Source organism: Calonectris borealis, chromosome 1, assembly GCF_964195595.1.
Source record: "Calonectris borealis chromosome 1, bCalBor7.hap1.2, whole genome shotgun sequence".
NCBI lineage: Eukaryota > Metazoa > Chordata > Aves > Procellariiformes > Procellariidae > Calonectris > Calonectris borealis.
The window spans coordinates 44,449,800-44,465,394 of NC_134312.1; the positions used below are offsets into that span (position 1 = coordinate 44,449,800).

The 15,595-nt window shown below is 35.2% G+C and overlaps 1 protein-coding gene across 1 annotated transcript in view; it reads right to left on the minus strand.

Annotated features, from left to right (window-relative positions):
- Positions 1 to 6,824: 6,824 nt before the first annotated feature.
- Positions 6,825 to 15,595, minus strand: part of PAWR (pro-apoptotic WT1 regulator) — an 80,566-nt gene continuing 71,795 nt past the window's right edge. The window contains exon 6 of the mRNA XM_075150417.1: positions 6,825 to 11,768. Coding sequence (XP_075006518.1) covers positions 11,682 to 11,768 — 87 coding nt within the window. The 3' untranslated portion in view covers positions 6,825 to 11,681. The remainder of the gene's footprint in view (positions 11,769 to 15,595) is intronic.

A 15,595-nucleotide genomic window follows, 5' to 3' on the forward strand; every position in this document is an offset into this window, starting at 1 on the left:
TTTTCTATTTTGGAAAATGACCTAATATTTAGTTATATTCTGTGCTCATTGGGATATTATTTTATAGAGATCTGATTTCTTAAGCACCAAAAGAAATATTCTTCAGAATGTCATTTTATGTCTTCTTGCAAGTGCCAAGAATGCTTAACAAGCTAAATAACGTAACGTTATGCAGGGGACAAAACAGGGGGGGAAAAGTTCTGCCCATGATTTCAAATTTGGATGCTTTATTCAAAGTGATTTAATTATTACTTTTCTTAAGAGGTGATTAAAGTTCATTAAAAACCAAAGTAACACTTGCCAAGATCTCAAAACAGTTTATTATTTTAATTCTTGCATAATGATGAGGAAAAATATGTTTTGTTTCAATCTCTTTGGTGAGGAAATATGGCATTTTGCCAGATTACAAGGAGGAAAACTCTCCTTAGTGCCAACGCCTAGTAAACTGTATCCTGTGTCTCGCTGCCTCGGTGCTGAACAAGGCAGCTGACAAATCAATAGGTGACTTGCTTTAAAACCTTCCTGCTTCTGAGTATCAGGACACACTGTTATTTGCGAAAGAGCAGTGGGAAAGATGGGTAAAAATTTCATAGAGGAAGAGCACAGGAGGAACATGACATTTTGCCAATTTGCAAATAAATGAAAGCTGATTCATCCTGTCCACTGGGTTTTCATATCAGCACTCAGTTAATGATACTACCCTGAAATATGTTGCTGCAGCTGTCTAGCTGCAGCAGCTCAGTAGACAGCACAGTACATCTAGTGCATGGCCTGAGAGAGGAAAAAAACAAACAGAAAGTGCTTACCTGTAACTCCTGACCCCCGCATAGGAACTTCAGTTGTTTACGTTCTGTAATCACACAGCTCTGACTGCAGCCCGGGACCAGAAAAGATTGCTAATAGATTCAAATATTGAGTATTTGGCACCACCGATACAGGCATTTCCTGAACCCTTCCGTTAAGTGTTTTTGCCTCCATGGCATTAAAAAATGAGTAAAATACACTCTAATTGCAGAGGTAAATAGTAATCTGGGATAACCTTCCTTAGATTTAGAATGTAAACTGAACTGTATTTCAGCTTAAGCACTGAAAATCTCAAGAGGTATCAATAAGGCAAAAGACAACAGAAGAAAATGAAACCCAGAAAAAGGACAATTACACTCGTCTACTGTAGAATCCTCAAGTAGCCAAATGAGATCTACTTGTCTTTGTTTGAAGTGTCATAAAAAATAATTCAATGCTGTTGAAGAAAAAAGGATAATGAAGTGACAGACCTGAAAAGCTTGAGTCTTTATTTACCGATAGATTAGACAGAAGCACCAAAGCAAAACACCTGAGAAGTCCACATCTTTACTTACAGAACAGACAGACCAAAGGCATCAGCTTTATTCATCCATTTCAGTTACACGCTTTTGGATATAGGAGTTTAGTTTCTACTTTGAATACTTCTTTGACCTCTCATCTAAGCTAACAGCCAATTTACAACCTTACTGTGGATCTCTGTTAACAAAAGTCAGAATGGCGTATTGCTGTGTTACAGAGGTAGCCCTGTGAATACCTGCCAGTCACTGCTGCCTTTGAATCAGTGAACATTTCCTCTTCTTATTACAAATCCCAAATAGCAATCCACTTTCTTCTACTGGTGGAATAAGTTACACAGTTATTGCCAGGCACCGTTTCCAAATACTGGAGTACGCTCCCACAGAAGGAAGCCAGTGCAATTCTTTCTGCTCTCAACTGCCTCACCTACAATATAAACAGCATTCAAAAAGCCACGTAAACTCAATGAACAGGTTGCCAAATCAAAAGGATGTGATTCCTACACAGGGAGTTTCTCAGTGGAGACTGCTGACAGATGCTTAAAAGGAATCTGAATGAAGAGCATGCTTATAGATCTGCACCATCCGCTTTATTCAAAATAAAAAGTACCTTTCTTGAGATCCTTATCCAGTTCGGGGCTTTTAGAATCGAGTGCACCCAAAAGAGTATCTTTCTCCTGCTGCTATGCAGATCAACCAAAAATACACGTATGAAATCTCAGTGAAACAGAAAAAGTTAAATGAGTAATGAATGTTACTGAATACTAAAGAAAGTAGGAAAATGTAAATAATGTTTTCTTTTACCTCATTTTTAAGTAGTCTTAGGTATTACTTACAATACAGTTAATAATCATTGTAGTTATTGCAGGAACATGACTTCCAAGCCATCAATTTTCAGATTAAAATTTTTAGTATTAAAAAATGGTGGATCATTATACCACCAGCAAATTGCTAATTCTCGTTAGCATTTCCTACAACAAAACAGTTAATTTTCCAAACAAGTACAGCTATTTAAATGGATGTAAAGGAAGCACCTGAATACACAGTTTTTCAGTTACATAAAATATCATTCTAACCTCGTAAACATAAACCTATGATACATACAATTATTATAAGCGTTTTTAAAAATTCATACAAGTACCACCACTTCAGACAGGCACAGTGAATTACAATAAAACGTACTGAATGACTTCACTCGGTAACATTATATTCAATGTGCTTTTTAGAAGACTTTTTAAATTATTTTGTTCTGCAACACTTGCATTCACCGATCTGGTATACTGCAAAAGCAGTTGTCTTTTTTTTTTTTCCCCCCTCCCCATAAATCTCTCAGCAGTTGTTGAAGAAGACTTTGTTATATTTAAATCTGCAGGATGCAGCAAGAGGGCTCTCAGATGCAAGCAAATCAGAAGTCCTCCATATGGTCCTGGCACTTTAGCAAGGGGCTCCCACCATATCCTGAGAATCAGCTCTATCACATTTCTGCTAGAGATCTAAATGCCTGGGGCTAGCCCTACACATTCCCAAAACCATCAAACATACTGACCGATATTACTGTAGTAGTACCACAAGTTATGTAGTATTTGAAAAGTAACATTCAAAATTTCTGCCTACGCATCTATAGCGTAGCACGGTCTAGGAAAGATATGATCAAAGCTCTGATTTTGATAGTAATTTGCATTTCTTGAAGAGTGCAAAGTCATATTCTTTTCCTTTTTAGGTATGTGTGCAAAGGTGAGCAAATGAATAGCTGGAGATCATGTTTTTCTCATAAAAACACTAACTATACTGCAGTGATAACCGGAATCACTTTTAGATCTTTATAAAATAGCCAGTTTATCATCCTTTCCTTGTTGAAAACTATGTGAAAAAAATGTTGGAGAAAACCTGGATTTTCTTCATCCTTACACACCTATTCCTCTCCCTAATATTCAATCCTGCATGGTCTCAACCCATACCTTTTCTCCTTATTTTCTCCCTGCTTTTAACCGTCTTTATAAATCCTAGAATCTGGAGAGTGAAAATTGAAAGTGACCAGTCTTTTTTAAATGTCACTTCTCATACAAAGCCAGAGCAACACAATTACAGCAGGTTTTAAGTGATATTTTATTACAAACTATAGAGAGCAGAAGCAGTTAAACAGGAAGAAAGAGTGATTCAGTTGGGAACAATTAGCATTTTCTATATAATTGCTTCACAGAGAAATATGAGAGTTATTTCTAGAGAGTCTCAACTTGCAAAGCTTCAGTGGTTTTACTGTCCCCACCCATTAAATATATTTGGTAGCTGGCTGTAACCACACTTACACTGTTGCAATCAAAAATTTAAACTCTTTAAAATGCATCATTGTTATAACGAGCCTTCAGGCAAAAGTAGAGATTAACATTTCTGAGAGAGAGAAAAACAAAGATTTCATTCCACAGGCTCTCGGTCTACAAAATCTGATTTCCAGAGATAAATACTAATGGAGATGTGTCAAGATGCCAATTATCAAACTGCAGTTCTCTTAAATATAATCTTGTGCAACAGAAAAACACTGTTTTTCCTTTAAATTATGCTTTGGGGTCTTAGAAAATACCCTGGTACAAAGAAAGGACAAGAGTTAATGCTGCTTTGTTGCACGAGATTATGCAATAGCTTGTTGAACGAGCCCTGTAATACCTAAATATCTTCAGGTCATTTCATCAAGGGAAACCCATAAAAATTGCTTGAGTTCCCACCCTAAAAGACTAAGCAGAGATTAAGTTCTCATTTTTGCTGTCACCACTTTGTAAGTGCATCCTTTTGCTATTTCAGAAAGCACAGATTTTATTAGCCGTAACACCTAAAGAAGTCAACAATGAGAAGAGCAATTATAAAACCTGTTCATCTTCGACAGCATTTGTTTACCAGAAAAAAAGGCAGAGCATTAGCACCAAATACGTGTACGTCTTCATTACCTCCCTTATTAAAGAAATTCCAGACCTTAAAATAAACTTTGATATCTATGTTATTTAATATTCTTAAAAATTTACAGCATATTGATTAAAAATCAGCATAGGCTTGGATTATTATCTCTGCAGTATAGATAGGGCTTTTATCTCGTTATCTGTAACAGAGCTTTACCACACTACAAATACCTATGAGTCAAAGGTGTTAAAGATATCAAAGATGGCACCTCTTACCTCAAAGATTCTTTCTAAAACTTACACAATTATTGCCAAAGTTTACTGTTTAATCTCTCAGCAATTAACATCACAAAAACATTTCTTGAAGAAAGCCTAAAATACAAATAAAAAAGTAAAAGAATTTCATTTTTCCTACTCCTTCATTAGCAACATCCACTACAATCCCATCCCTAATTACTAATCATGTTGTGTACGGTTTGGCACAAAAAATGCAAGTCAGACACTTCTAGAACTCTGCTGTTACTCTTTGCTATATTAAGGTACTTGCAGGACTTCAGTGTGCAGAGACAACTGTGCTCCCTAGAAGCCCACCAATGACTACCAAGGCATCCCTCAGAAACACTGCTGGGCTTTTTCTTTTTAGCCAGATTTTCTTCAATGAAGAAAACAAGGACTTAGAGACTTCTTTTGACCTTAAAGTGCTTAAGCCTCTAATCTGCTCCTAGAACTTTTCCAAAGACATTTAACTTCTAGCGCTTGTTAAAAGAAGGCCTGGAGGTTTTGCGTTTGTTGAGGCGAGCACCCTCATCAGACTATAAAATGAGTCCAATTTAAAGGTGTTAAGATTTAAAAAGTCTTCTCTGGAGGCATCAAGGACTTGACATTGCCTAAAAAAAATTAAGCATTGTCTTTTTACGTGGTATAAAAGACTCCACCCATTTCCTAATCAAATATTAAAACACATCAAATGCTTAATATTACTTCAAATGTCTTGAGTGAATCCAGAAATTGCCAGTCAATTTTGCTTAAACAGAAATCCCTACTGAGATACCAGCAAAAGAGACTATGGCCATTAGCTGTGTAATTAGACCTTCCTGCTCAACGAATGCAAAGTAAAACGTAAGCATCAGTTTCCATATGTGAAGTGTTGTCAGCTGCTAGACCAGAAGTTTTCAGCTGCAAACCTGTAGATGTAGGTGGAAATCCACTAGATCTCCATAGAGAATTGTGCTATCTGGGACTGTTAGGTACATGTCAGAATGATATCCCTGTTGTTGACTCCTGCCCAAATGCTTTCCATATGTCAACATCACTCTTGCACGTGATATTCCTACAAGGTTTCTTTTTCATTTTTAACAGTTGGAAACCAGCAGAACTTTTTATGGTATAACTAGAGCTTTGGATAATCTTAATGTCCACATCAATATTCAATCCCTCTCTAAACCTTGGTAAGTTCTTGGTGTCCCAGAGCAACTTCCAACAGCAGTACATTCCACAGTGTAATTATTCACCAAATGAGAAAATTTTCTCATACAAATGTTTGAGGTCTGTTTAAGAAAGGAAAAAATCCAGGAAAGAATAGTTTTATGGACATTGTCATGCTTTATAGATACCACTTGAAGGTTCTAGCAGAACAACAGAAACATGAAGATACCAAAATTACAAAAGAGAAAGGACGAGATGGGCTATGAGAGAAAAATTAGAACATCCACAGGAAAACATACCAAGTGCTACGATCAGGTAGATACTGTATGGCAAATCCAGTGACTAAAGGAGGAGCACAGAACAGGCACTTGTGTACTTGGAGCTAAAATTTCCCAGCAAAATTGAAGAACCTAAAATGCCAAAGGCAAAAACCAAGGAAGGACATACTTTTGTATTTTAAAAAAAAATCCGAGAGCCACTGGGCTTTCATAAAGGAAGTCAACTGTAGGAGTAATAATCCTAAACCGAATTCACCTAACATTTTAAAATTTACAAAGTGCAAATGCTCATAATGTCTTATCCATAAAGTAACCATGGGGTTGAATGCATGGTTTCTTATGGTATGTATGTTTTGAGTTGTTTTTTTTTTTTAAAACAACATTACAAACTTCATAATAAACTGTGATATAGTTGTTTTCTCCCTGATGTTTACTGATGATCCACTTGTTCTCTTTATGTGTAGTCTGCAGCAACGAATGAAAAGGAGATTGTCTTTAATGATTCTGCCTGTGCAGGAGACGAGAACATGTATTCATATAGAAATTTCAGAAATTAAATCTATTGTGAAGTCAATTCACTCCGTTTGTGTAGAAGTAGCACTGTAACATCCTTCATTACCTTTTCCTGGGAAGGGTTATACTTCAACTCTGAAGTACGGGAAAAGGTAATTTCCATCTAACTGATGGAAGGATACTCATTACATTCCCGAAACAGAAAATTAGTATAGTGGAAATATGCAGATTTCTCTCCTGTGTGTGTGCAAACACATACATATGTGAAGAACTGAATCTGAATGTAAAAATAATTCTAACAGTTCAGGTTGGGAGCTTCCCCGTATGGGTGACAAATCCAGTCAGAATTTTAGTCAGACAATATTAATCCTCCTTTAAACACAATAAGTAGCCAGCCTGGATTAAAAAGAGTTTAGTTTTATTTGGACAAAGGCACGCAGTCTTTACTGTTAGATTAAACACGTATCTTTTACCTGCAATAGTAAGAATTTCAACATCGTTTTTAATCTGATATTACAAATAATATCACAACTACTCAATGTTCAAAACTAAAATGGATATTTAGTTATTTATAGCTTAATGATGCTTCAACTTTTCAAATGCATAAAATGGATATTTTAAAAAAACGACTCCGCATTATGATTATGAGACTATTTTCAGAGGAAAACTCAACCATCACAATTTTTCCAGAAGAGAAAAATAACAACCAGCTCTGAACAAGAACAGTTACACTAGAAATCCAGAAATAAAAGCAAAAGGATTAAATTAACAAGGTAATGTACATCTGCTATAGTACAAGGAGAAATGGTAGACGGAGATTTGCTACAGTAAGTCAACGTATTTGTAAGATCATGAATGCTACTAAAATACGTATCAAAGTCCTTTTTGTCCTGATACATTTAAGCAGTCCTAAAGAAATGCTTAATAACAGAAGTAGAAATGCTTCTAGAAATGCTCATGTCAACACCTTTTGCAGGTATTGACATCAGAATGACTGGCTTGGAACAGATCTGTAGTGAACTTCTATAACAAATTAAATGACAAGATCCAGAATTAATTTGTTTCCTTTTTAACAAAACTTTTAAGTATAATCCTTAGCTCCTTAGTCTCAGCAGCTACAGGTACCAGCGTGAATTTTTTCTATTGTACTAAGTTTTTAAGTCATAGCTTGCAATGGTAATTTCTCCAACTAAAATAGTTGTTTCTTATTAAAAATGTCAGATGTTTATGATCATTAATACTGATGCAAACGGACTGACTCAATCGACATCTTCATAAAGGGTCTGAGCCCAAGAAATACTGACACTCAGTCATATGTTAATGGTATCCATAGTTATTACTCATGTATTTGTTTCCCAATAATTACCTTTCCTCTTGGCTATTAATACTGATTTGTTTCAATTCAAGCTGGAAATAGCCACAAAGAACTTACAGAAAACCATGAAATAGCTGGAGTCAGTGTAACTCTGCTCTCCTACCAAAATGTTAAAAAGTAATCTGATCTCCAGTATTGCTTTTGGTCTCTCTTGTGGCAGCAAGTTTCCAAGCTGTAATGATACTAGACAAGTTGAAAAGAGCTTTGATGTAGGTTAATCAGTTGTTTCCAACATACTAAAACCCCTATATTTTTTCTAGTGCTTATGCCAATCACAAGTCTTTCCACAGCTAATTCTCAGTACAGCTGAATAAAAAAAAAAATCATTAGGTTATACTTCCTACTTTGGAAGTCACTGATTTATTTGTTACCCTCTTTTCTCACTCTACCTCTCAAAATCAGAGCCAATCTAACACAGAAATAATTAATCTCTGAATGTGTAGATACAAATCTGATAATCAACAAAGAAAAATTTTGCTTTAAAGACAGAAAAACCACTCATTTGCAAATACAGACTGTACTCCTTCAGTTAATATATACATCAAGTAACACTGAACTTAAACTTGGCCACTTAATTATTTAAAAAATGAGAAATGAGCCATTTGGAATTTCCTTGTAAAAATCACCAACATTTATATATGGTTGAACTTCCTCTTTAGGGAATAAATCCCACAAGCATTAGTGCATATTATCAATGATAAAAAATACTCTGCACAACTTTAACCTTCAGCTCTGGATGTAGTATTTGTTTTCTATACAACAGTACGTGACCATAACAGGAGTACCATTTTGCAATATCAAAATAGGAATTGCATGCTGTTCATTATTGAAGTACGTTGAAAAAAATTGTCTTATTTGCTTTAGTCAACGGGAGTACTTTTCTGTTTAGATTTCCTAGATGACCCAAGTTACCCAGAAACACATATGCTAGACCTAAGGGGTTTCGTATGAATTTTAAGACGTGAAAGTTCAGAAATCTCCAAGAGACTTACCCAAACAGTTAATATTGCGTACTAATGTGCCCCCTTCCCCACCCCGCAAAACCCTAGTAGATTAATTTAGCCTAAGTATGTTTCATTCATTCAGGAATCATATAGGCTTCCCAAGGTCCCCACTTACAGCAGTCTCTCTGCTTTTAAACCACACAACTGAGAATGATCGAGGTGTTGGACTGGCGAGGACGTGGACACAGGTTGGTGAATTGTTGATAAGGTTTTTTTAAGCTAAATTTAACACCTTCAAATCACCTAGGATAAAATCTTATTCTATGTTTGATCTTGACTATAAGGGTACCCTACTGAAATAAAAAGATAATGGCAAGTAGTGGCTAGATGATTATTGACATTCTACATAATACATTTTTCCTAGAGTCCACTAAACTTCTCCCAAGAGCCTGATAATGTAAGTGATAATGAATTGTTGTCGACATACTTTTTTCCAAAAAGCCATCTAAATCTTCCAAAATGTCAGCAGAAGTGTTATGCTTCAAGATACAATTTGTGGGAATTTTTAAAACCGTGAAGAGTTTTACATTTATATAATAATTCACAACAATAATGATGTCCTGAGGTATTTTATCTGTGAGTTCCCAGCAGTTCCTTTGTTCACACGTTCTGCCTGAAGCATTACTGGTTTCAAATATTTGGAAACTTCCCTTGCCAGTACCTCCTCAAGCTAGGGTATCAGAAGTACTTCTGCCAAATATTCCTGTCAGCTAGATGTCCAGGTTAAAAAAGAAATCCTAACTTCGGGGTTTCTGCTGCTCAGTTTTAGTCAATACACATGTAAACCAAGAAGAGGTAATATGACAACAAGCAATTCTTGCTTACGTTCTTTGCTGTCGTCGTTCTTTGGTTTAAAATGTATGTGAAATACAGTTTATGAAATATCTCATTTACAACTTCATATTAATATCTGTGTGTTCTGCATTAACCCCTTAATGACGCTTCAACACGTTTGGCATTCCATGCTGTAAATCGGTATGTATATTTCCAACCTAGTACACAGAGAAGGAAATCAGATGTTCTTCCAGCGGAAGTTTCATATTTATTCAGAAGGCAAACTTCTCAACTGATTTTTTGATTAAATTTTTAATTTCATTAAACTGATAAATTAAGGGACTTCTTACTGTTTGAATAATATTAAAAGCAATATTCATTGGTGTATATTGTAGTTCAGAGGGCCTATACAAACCCCCCATACCATTTAAACCTCTGAGCAAAAGTTTTTAATGGTATCCCATAGGATCTCATCCATTGTGAAGGAACACATCAAGGCATCCTGGAACATAAGTGTCTTGAAAACCACTTTAAAGCTCTGAAAAGTTCCTCCTCACTAGAATACACAAATGCAAAATAACCTATCCTATACCCAAAACAATCCAAGGCGTAACAATAATACCTGGATTTGAAATTTAAGAAACTCTTACAGTCATTAAATACACATTAAGAAAACAATTGGCAAATCTGAAAAGGTGATCGTTATTACATATTAAAGTTGCCTTTAAGTTTTAAGGTAACAAAAACTATATGCATGCAACTTTCTGACACCAAACTTCAAAATGATCAAGAAAAAGCCTGGACTCTTCAAAATGTTTTCATTTCTAGTGTCCTGACTCAAATGACATTATTTATTCTGATCAGGAATGAAAAATGTGCTGTATTAAGATGAAATAAAGTACATCAAATTTCAGCCTAACAAGAATTTTAAGAAGAGAATTGTTAACTGAGGTCTGTGGTTAATGGCAAATGAAAATTTTGTCTACTATCATGTTATAGAAGAATCAGTACACAGTCATAACTGGATTGTAACATCTAAAAAGGCACTTTTTAAACACCTTATTAAATCAAGGATAAAAGGTTTTTTTAAACCATTTGATGTTTCAAAAGGGCATGAATCACTTGTATGCCTCTCTACTTTGTTATGTACAAAAATTTTCAACCAGCTTAAAAAATGAAAACATCAAAAAACTCATATTGGTTATGATTACTACAAATTTTAAGATGACAGCTTTCAGCAGAAGACTATTGCAGAAGTGTCTTTGCTAAAATGAAAGCTCCAGGCTCTCTTTGAATTCTCAACACAGCAAACAAACTTACTGTCTGATAGCAAACTTGCATTTCATTGCTAAAGCAAAAGCTTTAAAATAAACTGCAGTGCACAACTTCAGTATGATTCTAAGAACTCATTAACGCTGATACCACAGGTGATTTATTGTTTTTTTGGTTTTGGGTTTTTTTTTTTGTTGGGGATTTTTTTTTTTTAAAAAAACCTCACCCTCCTGCCAGAATACTGTTATACAGAAAAAAAACCTGCTACTCTCTACTATTGTCAGTCTTTCAGATACGGTAAAAAAACCTCAACATACAAGAGTTTTAGAGCAAGTAATCAATCTGCAAAATGTTATACATCAGTAATAAGGCATCCACTTTACAGCTGTTTAAACAAAAAAGGAAATATTTCCCAAAATATATATTTTGGATCTGTGTAAACAAAGCTTATATGTATTGCTTCCATTCATTTCAAAAATATACACCCACATGGACTGAAAGTGATCTTGGTGCTATGAATTTTAAATTACTGTAATTTATCCATATGTAATCTGAAGATACAAAACCCAAATATTTTTGAACTTAATATTTTGAAATATGTCAAAAAACTTAATTATTCTTATGTGAAAAGAAAGCTAAAAATATACCCCAAATTTGATGCCATTTCATTGAATGAAGAAGAAAGTACTATGAAAATACACATTCATCTGGTTTCCTAACAATAAATATGAAGACAGTTATTATAACATACTGCAACACAGGAATTATTACTATATTGACCTTAACGTTCAATCAGTAGTTTTTAAATCTTTCCTCATTGAGGCTTGAATCTTCTACCTTGTCAGCTGTCCAACAACTTTTAAGAGGGTTTTATTTTCTTGCTTCAATTGTTCATTTTCATCTTCTATATCATCTAGGTCCTGTGAAAGGAAAAAGAAAAATAAACATTTCTCAGGACATAAATACAAACTCTTAATTAATAGCAGCAGGAATTCAGCATCTTAGCTCTGAAATGAAGAAGTTGGGGTTGGGAAGAATTAGTGTCACAGTAACTACCTTTAAATCTGGTAAACCGGCCTCTTTCCAAGTGTTACTGTAACTACAAAACATTAATATTATATTCCCATCTACAAGCACCTTTAAATGGAAACATATAATCAAAACCAAGGCTACAGCAGGAATTAACACATCAAGAAACCAAAATACAATGGGCGTGATTATTTTATTGGCATACACAGACAGTGTATTAGTCAGCTATTGCCTCTGCTCCCCAGACTATGCTTTTCTGCAGCTATCCCGCTCACATAGACACATCACTGCTTATTACTGCTTTGTGTTTTAAACTAAATATCAAAATTTTCAGAAGTGGTACTGCCTGCCCATTTTTTTTTCATCTTCTGTGATAAAAATTAAAAGGCATTTTGTAACTCCTGTCTAAATTGCTACTGAAGAACACACAGCATACGCAGTAATAATGGGTGCTTAAAACAGATTGCTCTCACCCCAAATGTTCATTCCTCTTCCACCAGTTACCATATTTACCCAATTCCCATTTCAATTCTTCACTTCCTACCAAGTCTTTTCAAGCCTTTAAAGGGAAAACCAGTGAACTTGGCTGTTTAATGTAAGCATTACTTTGGTAAAAATAATTTTACTGTACAAAAAAAACATGGAAGAAACAGAATGAGAATGAAAAAATGAAGAAACAGAAGACTGACCTCAAGGACAGCACTTTAAGGAGGAAAATGAAAGGCAGGCAAAGGAGGAAGAACCAGGATCTCATCAGAGATCTCAGATGCCTTTTGATTGAAGTCTGCAAAACCCTACTGTTGCTATGATAGATTAAACACAAAATAGTAGCAGAGAAAAGATCTTCTCTCTCTTGTTCCTTTAAGTTGTTAAGCGACATACGGAGCCTATTTTCTTGTTTCTTTTTAGTGGGGTTATTCCGGAAGTGCGTGCTAGAGATGATGTGTTTAATTGGTATCATGATTTTTAAAAGCCTCTTCAGTTTGCCAAGCCAAAATCCGTACCACAATATCTTTGCAATTACTTTATTGTTTTTGTAATGCAGAATCAAGAAGTCACTAGCAGAAATTCCTCTTAGCCTCACAGAAGTAATGCTGCATCACAGTACGAAAGACTTCCAGGAACAGCATTTGACCACTCCGACATAAAAGATATAAGTGACTTAAACATCTAAACGTGGAAAGTTTTGATGGATAGCTACTATAAATACAGTTTACTACATAATTTTAAGAAACACACTTCGTTTTCTCTCTTGTGCAGTTCAGAACAATAATCAGATGGAAGGGACAACATTTTTTCAATAAAATGATTTTTTTTTTTAGTTGAGTATACATAATACTGTGTTTGAACTTGTTGTTAACCTAGCCATCAGACGCCTCAATTAAAGCTGACCTAAAAACCTTCTGTTTAAAATACCTGTAATTTACTTAAAATAAAATATTAAAAGTTTGTGAAATATTTATGCTGCAAAAATAACATTCCAAAGATTACTACAAGTAAGAGTTTCTTGAACATGAGCCAGGAAAAATAACTACTGCAGTTTAAATATCTACAGAACAGATGCAGGTGTTTTTTGCCACTCTGAAATGGGAAGTTTCATATTCAAAATTCAAAATTACAACACTAACGTATGCTTATTAGTAAAAAAAATGCAATAGCAGGAAAGCTTGGACTCTACATACCAAAGGAACTGATAACTACACAACTGACACTAATTGGATTGTAAATCCTCACTGACAGACTCTCTCCAAACACACATTTAACTACAATGACATCTTAGTGAGGTCAGAGATGACCAAGTGTAAACTACTCAACAGTTGAACTTAGCCTACAAATATTTAAATGTCTTGAGATGCCTTTCCCTTCAGACATTTGAGGTTTTCATGAAGCAATTACCCCCTTCTTACAAAAAACGCGGCAGACATACTTTTAGTGGCTAATGTACTGGAGTGAAAGAATGCCATTTAGGGCAGAAAGCCTTTTCTGTTTCTCAATATAAATGCAGCTCATGTTCTTTAAGTAATTTTGTGATGTACTGACTGATCTCAGTAAAATTATATTGTTACATTAAATAAATATGTTTACTTAAAATGAGAAAAAGTCTGCCAAGAAGTTTTCAGGATTCTTGGAAAAACAGTTTTTCAAGTGTAACACAAGATCTTTGCCAATGAAGGATGCATCCATGGTTATGAACTGACTGAAACTTCTAGAAAGAGCATTTCTTTAAATATGAGGTCTGAGCAATCAGAAAGCTATGCAATAAAATGGCATTTTAAAATGTTATTCAGGCTCTTTGACTCAAGTCTTTCTGTGTCTGCGCAACCTAACATGCAATAACTGCACATTTTGATTAATAGAAAAGATAGAGAAATACCATGAATGTGTAGATTGTCAAATTTAAAGACCCCTATTTAGATTACATACCAGCAAAATCTTCTTAAAGAGATCTCTGCATAAGCTCACTAAGTAAGGTTTAGTCCTCAGGACATCCTTTTATCTGAGCAGAAGGCTGAAGATCGCAACTGTTCTTCCATGCAAAGCATCCAATCCTAGTGCCAGGTCTACAGAGTAACGTTCCATGAAGAACACAGGGCTGGCTCTTGTGATCTCAGTTAGGATAATAAACCTTAGGCAAATATGACTGCACTATTAACTTCCATAATCTTCTAGGAATGATGCAGTACTTCAGCAGCTTTTCTTAACATTCTAAAGCTTTCCTCTTTCTAAATCCACATGGATAGCCAATACAGAAGCAGTCATAAATCCAAGAGCTATTAAAAAAGAAAGTAAAACTGCATCCGTTTTAATGGAAGCATCACTTGAGACATGGGTTCAAACTTACGTAAGACAACAAATTATTAAGCTGGTCATAAAGTCAAAAGGGAGCTTTTGGAAAGACTATATTCTGTTTTATGTTTTCTTTCCACACAACAAGCAGAAATTGCCATCACACTTCAACACAGGCAAGGCAGAGGCACTGCTTGACTTCACTGCAAATGTTCAAAGATGGTTTCTAGTCAGACACTCGATGGATATAATTTAGGACTTCATACTTAAAATATAGCAGAAAAAAAAAAAACTTGTTTCTGGAACAGCAAACCTTGCAAACAGCCATGGTCTTAAAACACAAGCTTTCAGTGATTTAGGGTCTTTTGATTTGTTCTTTCTGACATCTGAGTCAGGAAGCCAGGTGTGACCAGCAGTATTAAGTAGCTTTGCCATCCATCATGTAGAAGGAATGGACACTTGCCTTGACTGTAATAAGGTCATCAGCTTAGATGTGACAGATTCTTTGCAGAATGGAAGGACGGCATAAAGACCAATTCTCCAATTAAAACAGAAATCTCTCCAAAACAGACAATACTTCATTTATGCTACAAATTAACTTCCAACTTTCTTTTTAAAAAAAAAAAAAAAAAATCTGTTTCAGAATAATCTCAGCTGCTTTCGTCCTCCAGATTAGTTTGCAAACTTTTGTCATCCTCCTTTGCTACAAATGAATAGCGCAAAATGAAAGTTTGCCTCTATGCACATAGAGTTGCTGCCTCCCTTCACTGCTGGATTGACCAAAGCCAGTTCTGAATTTTTTTTCTGAATTTTTATGGGAATGTCTGCACTGCACCAGTAGAAGCATATTTCCTTAGTACATCCAGGCTCTGCACCTCAGCCAGGAAGAGTGAAGATGAGGTCACTAATCCATTCTATGAAAGAGTTCCAG